The following is a 15,000-nucleotide window of genomic DNA, read 5'->3' on the forward strand; positions in this document are numbered from 1 at the left end:
TCTGTGTGTGTGTGTGTGTGTGTGTGTGTGTCTGTGTTTCTTTCTGTGTCTGTGTCTGTGTGTATGTCCTTCTGTCTATCTGATTGTCTGTCTGTGTTTCTGTCTGTGTCTGTGTGTCTGTGTTTCTGTCTGTCTGTGTGTTTGTCTGTCTGTGTGTCTGTGTATCTGTCTATCTGTCTGTGTGTGTCTCTGTCTATCTGTGTGTCTGTCTGTGTTTCTGTCTGTGTCTGTGTGTATGTCTGTCTGTGTGTCTGTGTTTCTGTCTGTCTTTCTGTCTGTCTATCTGTATGTCTGTAGTTCTCTGTGAATGATTAATATAGTGTGTGTGTGTGTGTGTGTGTGTGTGTGTGTGTGTGTGTAGTTCTTGTGTCTGAAGAACATCAGGACGTTCCTGTGTGCCTGTCAGGAGAAATTCGGTATGAAGAAGAGCGAGCTTTTCGAGGCCTTCGAGCTGTTTGACGTGCGTGACTTTGGCAAGGTCTGAACTCTGAGAGAGAGATTGATGTGTGATTACTGTGCTGATGATAATGTCACGCTAACGAGTGCTCGTGATCACAGGTGATCAACACACTGTCCATCCTGTCCCAGACACCGCTGGCGCTGCAGAGAGGATTCCGGTAACACACACACACTCTCAGTTTAGTTAATTAGTCATGTATACACACCTGATGTCGTTCAATACGCGTCTGACTGTTGAACACAGCTGCAGATGTTCAGTGTTTTTGATCACTGTTGTTGGTGTTTGTCCTGTTCACTGCAGACCGTTTCCAGATGAAGCGTGTGTCGGAGATGATGACATCTACAGCGGCCTTTCAGACCAGATCGAGTGAGTGTTTGTGTGTGTGCAAAGAAATGAGCTTAATCTGACAAAAACTTCAACCTTTCTTAACGCAATATATAAATGAAATGACTGTCTCTCAGTGACACGGTGGAGGAAGATGATGATCTTTACGACTGTGTGGAGGAAGACGAGAATGAAGGAGATGATATTTATGAAGATCTGATGAGGACAGAGGAACCAGAAACAGTGAGATACACACACACACACACACACACATACACAGAGAGAGAGAGAGAATGTAAAGATAACTGTCTGTGTGTGTCACAGCAGCAGAAGGTTGAAGTGGACAAGAGGAGCTGCTGTCTTCAGGAGATCAGACAGACAGAGGAGAAATACACCAACACACTGGAATCAATACTTCAGGTAGACACGCACACACAGACACACACAGAGACACACACAACGCATACACACACACACACGCACACACACACAAACAGAGAGAGATAACTCAGTACTGTAATCAGATCTAACAGTAAATGTGCCGCTGGCCTCATGTTTATTTTTAGCATTGTTAGCTCTCTCTGAATGATCTCACGCTCAGGAGCTGAACCCAGAGCCTCTGATGATCTGACCATTGGGCCGCTGAGATGTGCAGGTGCTGCGGTTCACTGATCTCTCACAGTCACATCTGATGAAGAGAGGAGCGCGCCAGTCAACCTGAAACCGAAAGTGTTTCAGCAGCGGGTCTCTTCGACCGCGGCCTCACAGACACTGCTCTCAGACACACACCAACAGTGAACACATGACTCTCACACACACTCACACACGTCCTGTTGTGTTTGTTTGGTGTCCACAGCACTTTCTGAAGCCGCTCCAGCCCTTCCTGCAGCGTGTGGACATCGAGAACATCTTCATCAATATTGAAGTGAGTCTCTCTGTCACCTTCATCAGTTCATGAGTCTCTCTGGCTCTATCTGATCAGCTCACTAAACCACTTCCTCTCTCACAGGATCTGGCCAAGACCCATCGCTCTCTGTTTGTGGAGCTGCAGGAGTCCATACTGCATTCACGAGCCGAGAATCTCTATCAGATCTTCATCAGCTACAAAGAGAGGTACGTCACGTACAGAACTGAGCGCTGAGGAGTTTAGCAGGAGTAACCATAGACGAAACTCATGCAGCACTTAAAGAAAACATTCCTGAGGTTCCCAGACGAACTCACGAGGGATTGATCTGCATGAGCTTTAGACGCTGAATCTGTCAATGAGTCACTGATTCAACTGATTCATTCTGCAGCACTGATTCATTCAGGAATGAAACATGTGACTTCCAGTGGGTCGCTGAATCATTTATTAAGTAGTTTGTTTAACATGCTGATTTATTTAATAATTAAAAAGTGACTGATTTTGTGTCAGTCATTGAATCATTGATTCTATGGATTGTGCAACACAATTGATTCATTTATGAATTAAAAATATGATATTTTGAGTCCTTGAATCGCTGATTTAGTTATTCAATCAACAACACTAATTAATTTTGGAATTAAAGAAGTGGCTGACTATGTGAGTGATCATCTAAGTGTTCATGAATTGAATGGCTCTTTCAACAACACGGATTTGTTCAGGAATTAAATATGTGAATCAGTGAACCGTCATTTATGACACACTTGCAGAAATTTGTGTCCACATCATTCGTACCATTCTTACCCAATCAGACTGAATATGAGCATTCATGTAAGACATGTTTACGAATTATTTACACGCTAACTGTTTCATCACATATTTCATTACAACATATCTGAATGAAGGATGTTTTGTCTGTGTGTGTGTGTGTGTGTGTGTGTGTGTGTGTGTGTGTGTGTGTGTGTGTGTGTGTGTGTGTGTGTGGTAGGCTGTTGTTGTATGGACGTTACTGCAGTCAGGTGGAAGCTGCCACCAAACACCTGGACAAAATCACCAGCACACATGAAGACGTGAAGATGAGACTGGAGGTCAGAAACACACACACACACACCACAGACACATTTATACTGATATAAACACCACCAGCACAAACCAGTGATCTCATTACTGCTCATGTCTAGGAGTGTTCGATGAGAGCCAACAGCGGCAGGTTTTCACTGCGAGATCTGCTGATGGTTCCCATGCAGAGAGTCCTGAAGTACCATCTGCTGCTGCAGGTAACACACACACACACACTCTCTCACAGTGTTATTCTCACAAGTGATATGTCATTGCGTTAGTGAGATCTGACCCTCACTACAAACAAACTGGTACAGAACAACACAAACACACATCTGTGGAAATAAGGACACATTCATTCCTTTGTGGTTCTTTAAGATAATTAGAAACTAATTAGATAGATTAAAACATATAAACTGTAAGTTATAGTCACAAATCAAGTGCAGATCAAGATGCTTTTAGGACTAGGAGGTACAATTGTATTTTGATTCCCATTAAAACATTTTCTTTTTATGTTTTTTTATTCATAACGTCTTCTTTCTATTTTTTTTGTTGTTGTTGTTTTTTTGTTTTTTTTTACATTCACCCATTTTTGCAGACACTTTTATCCACAGCTACTTGCATTGCATTTTAGGTTCAGATTTGATTTCAGACTAGAATAAAGTAAACATCCAAAATGCAGACATGAGTGTTTATTTTAATGCACTTTATCAGTTTATGTCTGTAGAGTTCTTAATACATTTCTTTAGTGTTTTTTTCCTCACTTCTGCAACTCTTATAAACACCAGAACTTAGAGTTTTATTCCTGTCTTTATTCTGAATTCTTTTACTGAGGGGTTTGTTCATATTTCATTCACACTGATTAATACAACATTTTATCCTTAGAAACATGTTGAAAATATATGTGCTTTCTGTCTGTTTATATTTTCAGATTTTTGGAGTGATAAATCCTCTCTGTAGAAACTTTAAACACTAATATGTCAACAAAATATAACTAGAATTATGAATCTGGCTTTATCCAATCTACAGATAAATATTCTGGAAATAAATGCAAATTAGTTATTAGGCCATTCCAGAAAACGTTCAAATAATATGAAAACATTTGTCTTAATGTACTGGGATTAATCAGCTGATGAGTCTTAGATCAAACGTACCCTGTTCACCTGTTCACCCAAAACGTGTGTGTGTGTGTGTGTGTGTGTGTGTGTGTGTGCTTCAGGAGCTTGTGAAACATACAGTGGACCAACAAGAGAAAGAAAACTTGCGCACTGCACTGGATGCCATGAGGGTGAGTGTGTGTGTGTGTGTGTGTGTGTGTGTGTGTGTGTAGCATGTTCAAGAGTAAAACAAGGGATAGGGAGACATTTTAGCAGACTTTCAGAGGTTCATATACTGAGTGAACATGCTTCCTGCTGAATCTTCAAAACCTGAAACACACAAATGAATCAGATGCCAAATAATGAGGATGAAGATATTTGTCACAGCATTTGTGCATTGAGTCAGAACTTTGTGGGTATTTTGATCAGGATGTGCAGTGAAGTAAGAGCGCCAACTAGGGGTAATATGAGGAGAAATGCTCATGAATGTTAAAATTAACCCGTGATTAAATGAATGGATATGCTGCTGGTGTGTGTGTGTGTGTGCAGGATCTGGCTCAGTGTGTGAACGAGGTGAAGCGAGACAATGAGATCATCCGTCAGATCACAACGTTTCAGCTGTGCATCGAGAACATGGTACAGAAACTCTTTTAATTTCAGCCCAATTCTGTTAGATGCTGTTTCTGATTCATTCCTGTTGGATTCTGATTAATGTGTGTTTGATGCTGATTCTAATTAATTTGTGTTTGATTCTGATTCTGATTAATTCATGATACTGATTCTGATTATTGTGTGTTTGATGCTGATTCTGATTAATTCCTGTTGGATTCTGATTCTGATTAATGTGTGTTTGATGCTGATTCTGATTAATGTGTGTTTGATTCTGATTCTGATTAATTCATGATGCTGATTCTGATTAATGTGTGTTTGATGCTGATTCTTATTAATTTGTGTTTTATTCTGATTCTGATTAATTCATGATGCTGATTCTGATTTATGTGTGTTTGATGCTGATTCTGATTAATTTGTATTTGATTCTGATTCTGATTAATTTGTGTTGGATTCTGATTCTGATTAATGTGTGTTTGATGCTGATTCTTGTTAATTTGTGTCGGATGCTGATTCTGATTAATTCCTGTTGGATTCTGATTCTGATTAATGTGTGTTTAATTCTGATTAATGTGTGTTTGATGCTGATTCTAATTAATTTGTATTTGATTCTGATTCTGATTAATTTGTGTTGGATTCTGATTAATGTGTGTTTGATGCTGATTCTGATTAATGCATGTTTGATGCTGATCCTGATTAATTTGTGTTGGATTCTGATTCTGATTAATGTGTGTTTGATGCTTATTCTGATTAATTTGTGTTGGATTCTGATCCTGATTAATGTGTGTTTGATGCTGATTCTGATTAATGTGTGTTTGATGCTGACTCTGATTAATGTGTGTTTGATGCTGATTCTGATTAATGTGTGTTTGATTCTGAATATGATTAATTTGTGATTCGGATTAATGTGTGTTTGATGCTGATTCTGATCAATTTGTGTTTGATTCTGATTCTGATTAATTTGTGATTCTGATTCGGATTGATGTGTGTTTGATGCTGATTCTAATTAATTTGTATTTGATTCTGATTCTGATTAATTTGTGTTGGATTCTGATTAATGTGTGTTTGATGCTGATTCTGATTAATGCATGTTTGATGCTGATCCTGATTAATTTGTGTTGGATTCTGATTCTGATTAATGTGTGTTTGATGCTTATTCTGATTAATTTGTGTTGGATTCTGATCCTGATTAATGTGTGTTTGATGCTGATTCTGATTAATGTGTGTTTGATGCTGACTCTGATTAATGTGTGTTTGATGCTGATTCTGATTAATGTGTGTTTGATTCTGAATATGATTAATTTGTGATTCGGATTAATGTGTGTTTGATGCTGATTCTGATCAATTTGTGTTTGATTCTGATTCTGATTAATTTGTGATTCTGATTCGGATTGATGTGTGTTTGATGCTGATTCTAATTAATTTGTGTTTGATTCTGATTCATTCGTGATGCTAATTCTGATTAATTCGTGATTTAATTTGTGTTTGATGCTGATTCTGATTAATTTGTTTTTATTCTGTTTCTGATTAATTTGTGTTTGAATCTGATTCATTTGTGATGCTAATTCTGATTAATTTGTGATTTAATGTGTGTTTGATGCTGATTCAGATTGATGTGTGTTTGATGCTGATTCTAATTAATTTATGTTTGATTCTGATTCTGATTAATTTGTGATGCTGATTCTGATTGTGTGTTTGATGCTGATTCTGATTAATTTGTGTTTTATTCTGATTCTGATTAATTTGTGATGCTGTTTCTGATTAATGTGTGTTTTAATCTGATTTTAATTCATTTGTTATGCTGTTTCTGATTGATATGTGTTTGATGCTGATTCTGATTAATTTGTGTTTTATTCTGATTCTGATTAATTTGTGATGCAGATTCTGATTAATGTGTGTTTGATACTGATTCTGATTAATTCGTTTTATTCCGATTCTGATTAATGCTGGTGCTGATTCTGATTCATTTGTGTTTGATTATGATTCTGATTCATTTGTGTTCAGTGGTGATTCGTATCCATTCATGTTTGATTCTGATTCATTCATGTTTGATGCTGATTCAGACTCTCTGTCTCCCTCTGTTTAGACTCAGTCTCTGGCGTTATACGGACGACCCAAAATAGACGGGGAATTCAAGATCTGCAATGTGGAGAAGAAATCCAAACAGGACCGGTATGAGTGTGTTATGACAACTCTAACAATAATCATAACTAAAATGATAACTATCATTGTTATAGTTGTGCTATGGACGTCACAGTTATTATAGCTTTATAGATTCTGTGATGCGTATGGTTCTTGATGTGTGTGTAAAGCACTGTGTGTGTGTGTAGGTACGGCTTCCTCTTCGATAAGGCTCTGTTAGTGTGTAAGAAGCGCAGCGGAGAGAATCTGGAGCTGAAGGAGCTGATTGAGCTTCAGCATTACCAGCTGAGAGACGAGCCTTCAGGAGAGAAGGACAGCAAGAAGGTGACACACATCTGCTCTGGTCTCACAGCACTTCATCTCCGTCATCACACACCTGTACCTGACACTTGTGTGTGTGTTACAGTGGACACACACCTTCCTGCTGATGGATCTGTATGGTCAGAGTGGATACGATCTCTTCTTTAAGACCCGAGAGCTGAAGAAGAAGTGGCTGGAGCAGTTTGAGATGGCACTGTGAGTCCATCGCTCACATGTTCCTCAAGACCAGCTGCTCCTCTGATAATATAATATAATATCCATGTTCATAGGTCCAACATGTGTCCAGAGAACGGCACGGCTAACGGTCATGACTTCCAGATGCACTGTTTTGAGGACACCACCTCGTGTAAAGCCTGTCAGATGCTCCTCAGGTGAACTTGACTTCAGCTTCACCTTTCGTCCAAAGGAGTAAAAACAGCTTAAAATCCGTTGAGATAAATTAAATATACAACTCAAAAAGGTTTCAGTGAATGATCTTTTAAGTGACAGACTCCTGTAAGATGTGAAGGAGAGAGAATCTGCCGCTGTAGCTGGAGATATGAGGTTTATGTGCTGTGTGTGTGTGTGTGTGTGTGTGTCAGGGGGATCTTCTACCAGGGCTACCGCTGCTCGCGCTGTAAGATGGCGGCTCATAAAGAGTGTCTGGGTCGAGTTCCTGTGTGCGGACGAAGCTCTGGTGAGAAACAGACACAGAAGCTGTGAGAATGATAACGTGTGTCTGGTGTTCATTCAGTCGACTTCACATGTGCTTCTCTTTCACTCCACAGAAGTCTCAGGAACACTCAAGAAGGTATCATCAAAATTATTTATCTGTCACTTACTTCTTGTATATGTGTTATGTTGTGTAAACTTTTATGTCATTGGTTTACACACTGTGAGAGTGATCCTAAATCTAAATATTTGACATTTATACAGTTTTAATATGCTGGTAATTAAAATAAAAATTATAATAATAAAATATAAGTAAAATAAAAATAAAAAAGTAATCATATTAAATGAAAAAATAAATTAATAACAAATGCAGTCAGGGTTGGTGCTGTTGATGTTTATTTGTGTTAGCTTGTGTTTGTGGGTGTTGAAGTGTGTTTTCATGTTGTTTCAGAATAAAACGATGAAGTTAACATCTCAAAAACAGACCAAACCAGGTAAACACACACACGCACGCACACACATATATGCGCGCACACACACACGTGTAACGGAGGCCAATTAGCCTCCTTGTTAGTGCATCCACCTCCCATGCCTGAGACCCGGGTTCGAGGAGCAACGGAGAGGACCCAGGAGAGAGGGGTAACATTGGTGCCGTGACCCGGATGGGAGTGAGGTTTAGGGGGGTGAGTGTAATGGAGGCCAGCGAGTAGAAGGTAAACCTCACTCCCCGATTTCAAGAGACGCATTAGCGACAGACGTTAGTGGCTGTAGCCATTTAGCCTCCTTGTTAGGGCGTCTGCCTCCCATGCCAGTGACCTGGGTTCGAGGAGCGGCGGAGAGGACCCGGGAGAGAGAGGTAACATTGGTGCCGTGACCCGGATGGGAGTGAGGTTTAGGGGTGTGAGTGTAACGGTGCTGTGCAGGTAAACCTCACTCCCCGATCTCAAGAGACGCATTAGCGACAGACGCTAGTGGCTGTAGCCATTTAGCCTCCTTGTTAGTGCGTCCACCTCCCATGCTGGAGCCCCGCTCGGAGCGGTGGAGAGGACACGGGAGAGAGGGGTGACACACAGACACTCATGCACACACACACACACTCTCTCTCACACACACTCACACTCTCTCTCTCTCTCTCTCTCTCTCACACACACACACTCACTCTCTCTCTCTCTCTCTCTCTCTCTCACACACACACACACACACTCTCTCTCTCTCACACTCACACTCTGGTCCGTGTCCTCACACACTGGTGTGTGTTGCTCAGGTCTGCCGAAGATGGAGGTGTGTATGGATTACTGCGGTCTCCCTCCTCCGCCGGTGGGCTTCGGTCAGCCGCTGCAGCTGTGTGTGGGAGACGTGGTGGAGCTGATGCGCGCCGAGATCGACCTGCAGTGGTGGGAGGTGAGAGCTCATCACACACACACACACACAGAGTGAAGCCTGTTAACATACTGACATATATACAGACACCATGAACACAGCACAGAGAGTGTGTTTAGTGTGTATGAAGTAATGCCCGTTTCGTGTTGGAGACCAATCTTTAAAGCACACTTATTCAGATGTGGAGATCTGGTTCAGCTTTAACACGGTGACAGTCCATCAGTTCATCATCCTTCAGCACATTAACGAGGCAGCGCAGTACTGAAGAGGATCAGCTCATCAGAGCGTGTGTACTGTGATGATAGGACTGTATGAACAACAGCTCCGAGGCTCTTTCAGTTGGGATTCATGTGTGATTGAGGTTACAGATCTGTGTGTTAGTAATGGAGAAGAGAAACCTCCACGTCTGCACTTTCTCCTTCTCTTTTCCACATGTCTTCAGTTGCTTTTTATCATGTTAAATCCAGGATATGATTGATACATGATGTTGACCTCATATAAACATGAGTATACTGTGTGTAACAGTGGTCTTCTATAAAGCTGACGTGTGTGTGTGTGTGTGTGTGTCCAGGGCAGGAATCTGACCATCGGAGAGGTCGGCTGGTTTCCCTGCAGTAAAGTTCAGCCGTTTGTGCCGGTGAGATGATCAGAACACACGGATCAATAACATCTACATCCTATAACTCATAATTAATCATTATATCTGATACTGTTCATTTAGTTACTTTATCTTTTTTATCTTGCATTTTTTTATTTCAGATATTTTTACTTCCTGCATTTTATTCCAGTTTTTTTTTTATTTCTCACTATTTTTATTATTTCTATCATTTTGTTTTGTCTGCATTTACTCCAAATTGTATTTAAAAAAAAAAAAAAATCCCTGCAATTTTTATATATTCACTATATAATGTTTTATCTTGAAGTCGTACAATTTTTATTTTCTTCTATTTTTAATGTTTATTTTTTTCCTACAGTTTTTATATCCTATCATTTTTTATATTTATGTATTTCTGACAAAATTTCCTAGTTTACTGTATAATCATAATACTGTAGAGTTACAGTAGGGTCCACTTTTTCATTTCAAATTCAATATAAGAGTTTGAGGGAAAATGCACAAGCACAAGAGCTAAATCCCAAATGATTACGTTTCCAGGTTTAGATTTGAATTTGATGTAACAATTTTTACATTTTGGCGTACAGTAATAATAAAGTTATAATATATTGTCTAGTATCTACTGTTAGTTTTTAGTAAATGTGTTGTCTGCTCTGTGTAGGTGCCTCCTTCAGATTTAACAGGACTGCCCTGGTAACACACACACACACACACACACACACACACACACACACTGAAGCATGCGTGTACAGGCAGTAACACACTCGTGTGGTGTCAGGTTCGCTGGTAACATGGACCGGACCGGTGCTAAAACTCTGCTGACGTCTCGCTCCGATGGGACGTTTCTGGTGCGGCAGAAAGATGCTGGAGAGTTCGCCATCAGCCTCAAGTACGGTGAACACACTCACACATAGTGACTGACAGCTGTCAATCAAACAGCAGCAGTGACACGCCTCTCTGTCTCAGGTTCAACATGGACACCAGACACATAAAGGTCACGTACTCAGAGGGACTCTACAGGATCAACGAGAAGAAAGCCTTCAAGGGACTGTTTGTGAGTGATTCAACACACACACGCTCACATGCGCGCGCACACACACGCACGCACGCACACACACACACACACACACACATGTAGTTATTCATATTGTTATCATTGCAGGTAGTGTTAGTTATAGTTGTCCTCACAGTTCTTGTTACAGTTATCATTACTGCTCTGCATGAGCTGCTTGTGTATTTGTGTGAAAGAAGGCATCAGGATCATGTGTGTGTGTGTGTGTGTGTGTGTGTGTGTGTGTGTGTGTGTGGCAGGAGCTGGTGCAGTACTATCAGGAGAACTCGCTGAGAGAGTGTTTTAAGGACGTGGACTCCAGACTGCAGACGCCGTACAAGCAGCCGGGGGAGAGCGCCGCGCCGCAGCACAGAAACACACAGCACGCAGGTACAACACACTCCTGAACACACACACACAACACCTCACACACACACACACCCTTAACCCTGTGTGTGTGTGTGCAGGTGTGGGCGAGCGCTACCACGGCACGGCTAAAGTGCGCTATGATTTCTCTGCTCGTGACCGCACCGAGCTCTCTCTGCGAGAGGGAGACACCGTCAAGATCATCTCCAAGAAAGCTCAGAACGGCTGGTGGAAGGGAGAGGTGTACGGCAGGGTACGACACACACACACACACACTTCATCACCATCTGCTCTCCCTCATGTGCTCTGAGATCTGTGCCATTAAACAGTGCACCACAAATTAACATTTATTCTATTACAGGGTGCAATTGCCCTCTAGAACTGATTTTTTTTTAAATGCATTAAAAATAAAATAAAAATAAAACATACACTCATTTACATCCTTCTCTTCACTCTCTGAGGCAGAAGTCTCCAAACTCGTCCTTTCTAATCACCCTACTACTTGCCCGCTTGATCCTATTCCATCTCATCTCCTTCAAGCCATTTCTCCTGAAGTTGTACCTTCACTCACTCACATCATCAACACTTCCCTCCACACTCGTGTTTTTCCCTAATCATTTAGACAGGCACGTATAACTCCACTACTTAAGAAACCCACCCTTAACCCATCTCTTTTAGAGAACTACAGACCAGTTTCCCTTCTTACTTTCATTGCAAAAACACTTGAACGAGCTGTGTTCAAACAAGTCTCTACATTTCTCACACACAACAATCTCCTTGACAGCAACCAATCTGGCTTCAGAAGTGGACATTCAGCTGAGACGGCCTTGCTCTCAGTTGTTGAAGCTCTAAGACTGGCAAGACAGAATCCAGATCTTCAGTACTTATCCTGCTTGATCTGTCCGCTGCTTTTGACACGGTTAACCACCAGATCCTCCTATCAACTGGCAAATGGCATCTCAGGAACCACACTTCAATGGTTTGAGTCTTACCTATCAGATAGGTCCTTCAAAGTATCTTGGAGAGGGGAGGTGTCCAAGTCACAACATCTAACTACTGGGGTGCCTCAGGGCTCAGTTCTTGGACCACTTCTCTTCTCTGTCTACATGGCATCATTAGGTTCTGTCATTCAGAAACATGGCTTTTCATACCACTGCTATACTGATGACACTCAACTCTACCTCTCATTCCATCCTGATGATCCGACGGTAGCTATTCGCATCTCTGCTTGTCTAACAGACATTTCTTCCTGGATGATGGACCATCACCTTCAACTCAACCTTGCCAAGACAGAACTGTTTGTGATTCCAGCAAACCCATCGTTCCATCACAATTTCACCATCAAGTTAGGAACATCAACCATAACTCCTTCAAAAACAGCTAGAAGCCTTGGAGTTATGATTGATGATCAGCTGACTTTCTCAGACCACATTGCTAAAACTGTCCGATCCTTTATTCAACATCAAGAAGATCAGACCCTCTCTTTTCAAATAATAATAGTATAATAAGTAATTAAAATGAATGGGCGTCATGCCCATTCAAAGAAATTTTCCCTTTCTAATCTTTTGTATTTTGTATCTTTTTATTTTATTATACATGTGTATGTGTATATATATATATGTGTAAGCCACTTTGGATAAAAGCGTCTGCTAAATGATTAATATAAATTTAAAAATTACTATTATACGCTCGTGTGGTGAATTTCATGTGATGGTTTACTAGAGGTTGATTTTATTGATATGTGACAGCCTCCTGAATAAGAGTCTTGTGGAGGATGCTGAGTGAATGATGAGTGGATGTTGCTCTCTCTGATCCAGTAATAACAGTGTGCTGTTCTCCTGCAGGTGGGCCTTTTCCCTTCTAATTACGTGGAGGAGGAGCATTCAGATTACTGCTGAGCATCAGACTCCGAGCGAAACACTCAGTCGCTCACAGCATGTGTCTCTCAGCTGAGCGTCAGTCACTGGCTCGGACACACACACACAGAGAGAGAGAGAGAGAGAGTTCTTCACTAGACGAGTGGATGATTCAGCGTTTCATACAGACTCCAGCTCAGACTGGTTTAATCCAGGAGTAACTCAGATTAGGTTTGACGGGTTCAGAGCAGCTCATTAGGGTTTCAGTGGTTGTATCAGGGTGTTCTTCCTTCAGATTCTAATTAAAGTGGTTTTAAAAGCATTGTGCTGTTCAACAAACACAGAGACTTGATCGTACATAAATGTAAACTTTATTTCCAGATTATATCAAAACAATTCGACTGAACAAATATTCTGATGCCTCGAGACATGATGAAACGGTCTTGCTCCACAAACTGTGTGTGTGTGTGTGTGTAGTAATGTGTTGCTGTGTAAGTGTGTGTGTGTGTGTGTTCTACTGGTAATAGAGCTCGAGGTTCATGCCGTCGTGGATTTCATCTGATGCCTGGAGTCAAGGATCTGGACGATTATTATTATTATTATTAATGCACAAATCTCCAACAGCAGCCTTAAAAGACAGATTGAATGTGTCGCACAGACTTATGGGACAGTTTTACTCAACACAAAGCACTAACTAACCCATGATAGAACACTTTGCAGTAAGGTTTCATTTGTTAAGTGCTTCAGTTCGGTAAATACTTCTTGCGTTAGCGTTTATTAATCTCAGGTAACGTGAACTCTGAACATTCACTCTATAAACACATGGTGGTGAGATTTCATTCATGTAAGTTTTCCCAGTCTGTCTAAAATACCCTTCTCATGTGCATCTCATGGAAGAACAATCCTAGTTATTGTTTTACATGCATAAACCAAATAAAATTATACAAATATGAGCTTCACGTTTGTGCTTTAAAATTGGCATCAATGAGGCATCAGTGTAAATGTCCAAACAGCTGATAAACACATCCCAATAATCCACACAGTCCAGTCCATCAGTGAACATCTGGAGAAGACAAAAGATGATGAGTCTATAGTCCATAATAACACTTCCTCCAGTCAAAAAGTGTTCTGGTCTGAATCAGGAGAGAAATCTGCACAGATCGAGCAGCGTTTAAACAGATACGTGTCTGGATTTTGATGTGAAAGACAACAGATGATGATGACTTCACTGGAGGAAGTGTTATTATAGATTATATACTATGTATTTGAGTTAAAAACATCATCTTTTGTCTTCTCCAGATGTTCACTGATGGACTGGAGTGTTGTGGATTATTGTGATGTTTTTATCAGACTCTCATTCTGACGGCACCCATTCACTGCAGAGCATCCATTGATGAGACACTGATGCAATGCTACATTTCTACAAACCAGATGAAGAAACAAACTCATCCTGATCTCAGAGTTATTCCAGGCAGTGCTCATGTTTTGCTGAAGTACTGAAGGTGAGTTTGTGAAGGATACAGTCTCCCAGTGACACGTGGTCTTTGAATATGGTGTACCTGCACACACACACACACACACACACACACACAATCAGTGTTGTATTCTGCACTCATCTGACTCTGGTCAAGCCAGCCACTAAGTTATTTCAAGATTCGTGCATAAACTGCGTATTACAGTAAAACGGTCAGAGAACTGATCTGAATGCAGTCAGTGCTCTTTTTCCCCCAACACATAGTCCGTAACTGTCTGATGCTGAATACAAAAATAAAAGCCCTCCAATACTCATAAGAGCAGGAATATAAACTTGCTGCATCTCTACATTGAAAAATACATAACAATAAAGGTTCTAGACTGAGTTTACCTTCCCAGTGTCAGCTGCGTCGTTTAAGGACTGTCTGATGTGGAATTACAAAATAAGAGTCCCCAACTTTCATATACAGGTGCATCTCAAATCAGAATGTCGTGGAAAGTTCATTTATTTCAGTAATTCAACTCAAATTGTGAAACTCGTGTATTAAAATTCAATGCACACAGACTGAAGTAGTTTAAGTGTTTGGTTCTTTTAATTGTGATGATTTTGGCTCATATTTAACTAAATAAATAAAAAAACACCAATTCACTATCTCAACCAATTAGAATTCTTTATAACACCAAAAAAATAAATAAT

General features: G+C 40.6%; 2 protein-coding genes across 4 annotated transcripts in view; one reads left to right on the forward strand and one right to left on the reverse strand.

Annotated features, from left to right (window-relative positions):
• LOC128024885 (proto-oncogene vav-like) overlaps positions 1–13,783 on the forward strand; it is an 18,163-nt gene extending 4,380 nt beyond the window's left edge. Inside the window, exons 3-28 of one of the 3 annotated variants that reach the window (XM_052610857.1) lie at positions 362–478; positions 559–617; positions 761–826; positions 922–1,027; positions 1,112–1,204; positions 1,641–1,709; positions 1,794–1,897; positions 2,674–2,773; positions 2,867–2,962; positions 3,964–4,032; positions 4,391–4,477; positions 6,537–6,622; positions 6,781–6,916; positions 6,999–7,108; positions 7,183–7,284; positions 7,495–7,589; positions 7,681–7,703; positions 8,016–8,058; positions 8,829–8,965; positions 9,516–9,581; positions 10,219–10,250; positions 10,336–10,446; positions 10,524–10,611; positions 10,869–10,998; positions 11,076–11,227; positions 11,440–11,625. In XM_052610857.1, coding sequence (XP_052466817.1) covers positions 362–478; positions 559–617; positions 761–826; positions 922–1,027; positions 1,112–1,204; positions 1,641–1,709; positions 1,794–1,897; positions 2,674–2,773; positions 2,867–2,962; positions 3,964–4,032; positions 4,391–4,477; positions 6,537–6,622; positions 6,781–6,916; positions 6,999–7,108; positions 7,183–7,284; positions 7,495–7,589; positions 7,681–7,703; positions 8,016–8,058; positions 8,829–8,965; positions 9,516–9,581; positions 10,219–10,250; positions 10,336–10,446; positions 10,524–10,611; positions 10,869–10,998; positions 11,076–11,227; positions 11,440–11,610 — 2,448 coding nt within the window. In that variant the 3' untranslated portion in view covers positions 11,611–11,625. Of the gene's footprint in view, positions 1–361; positions 479–558; positions 618–760; positions 827–921; positions 1,028–1,108; positions 1,205–1,640; positions 1,710–1,793; positions 1,898–2,673; positions 2,774–2,866; positions 2,963–3,963; positions 4,033–4,390; positions 4,478–6,536; positions 6,623–6,780; positions 6,917–6,998; positions 7,109–7,182; positions 7,285–7,494; positions 7,590–7,680; positions 7,704–8,015; positions 8,059–8,828; positions 8,966–9,515; positions 9,582–10,218; positions 10,251–10,335; positions 10,447–10,523; positions 10,612–10,868; positions 10,999–11,075; positions 11,228–11,439; positions 11,626–12,818 lie in introns of those variants that run through there. The other 2 variants (XM_052610780.1, XM_052610941.1) reach the window with 2 other exon arrangements.
• ubl5 (ubiquitin like 5) overlaps positions 13,183–15,000 on the reverse strand; it is a 4,130-nt gene continuing 2,312 nt past the window's right edge. The window contains exons 4-5 of the mRNA XM_052534301.1: positions 14,352–14,389; positions 13,183–13,388 (exon numbers count right to left, since the gene is read on the reverse strand). Coding sequence (XP_052390261.1) covers positions 13,345–13,388; positions 14,352–14,389 — 82 coding nt within the window. The 3' untranslated portion in view covers positions 13,183–13,344. The remainder of the gene's footprint in view (positions 13,389–14,351; positions 14,390–15,000) is intronic.

This window comes from Carassius gibelio, chromosome A1 (assembly GCF_023724105.1).
Source record: "Carassius gibelio isolate Cgi1373 ecotype wild population from Czech Republic chromosome A1, carGib1.2-hapl.c, whole genome shotgun sequence".
NCBI classification, from domain to species: Eukaryota; Metazoa; Chordata; class Actinopteri; order Cypriniformes; family Cyprinidae; genus Carassius; species Carassius gibelio.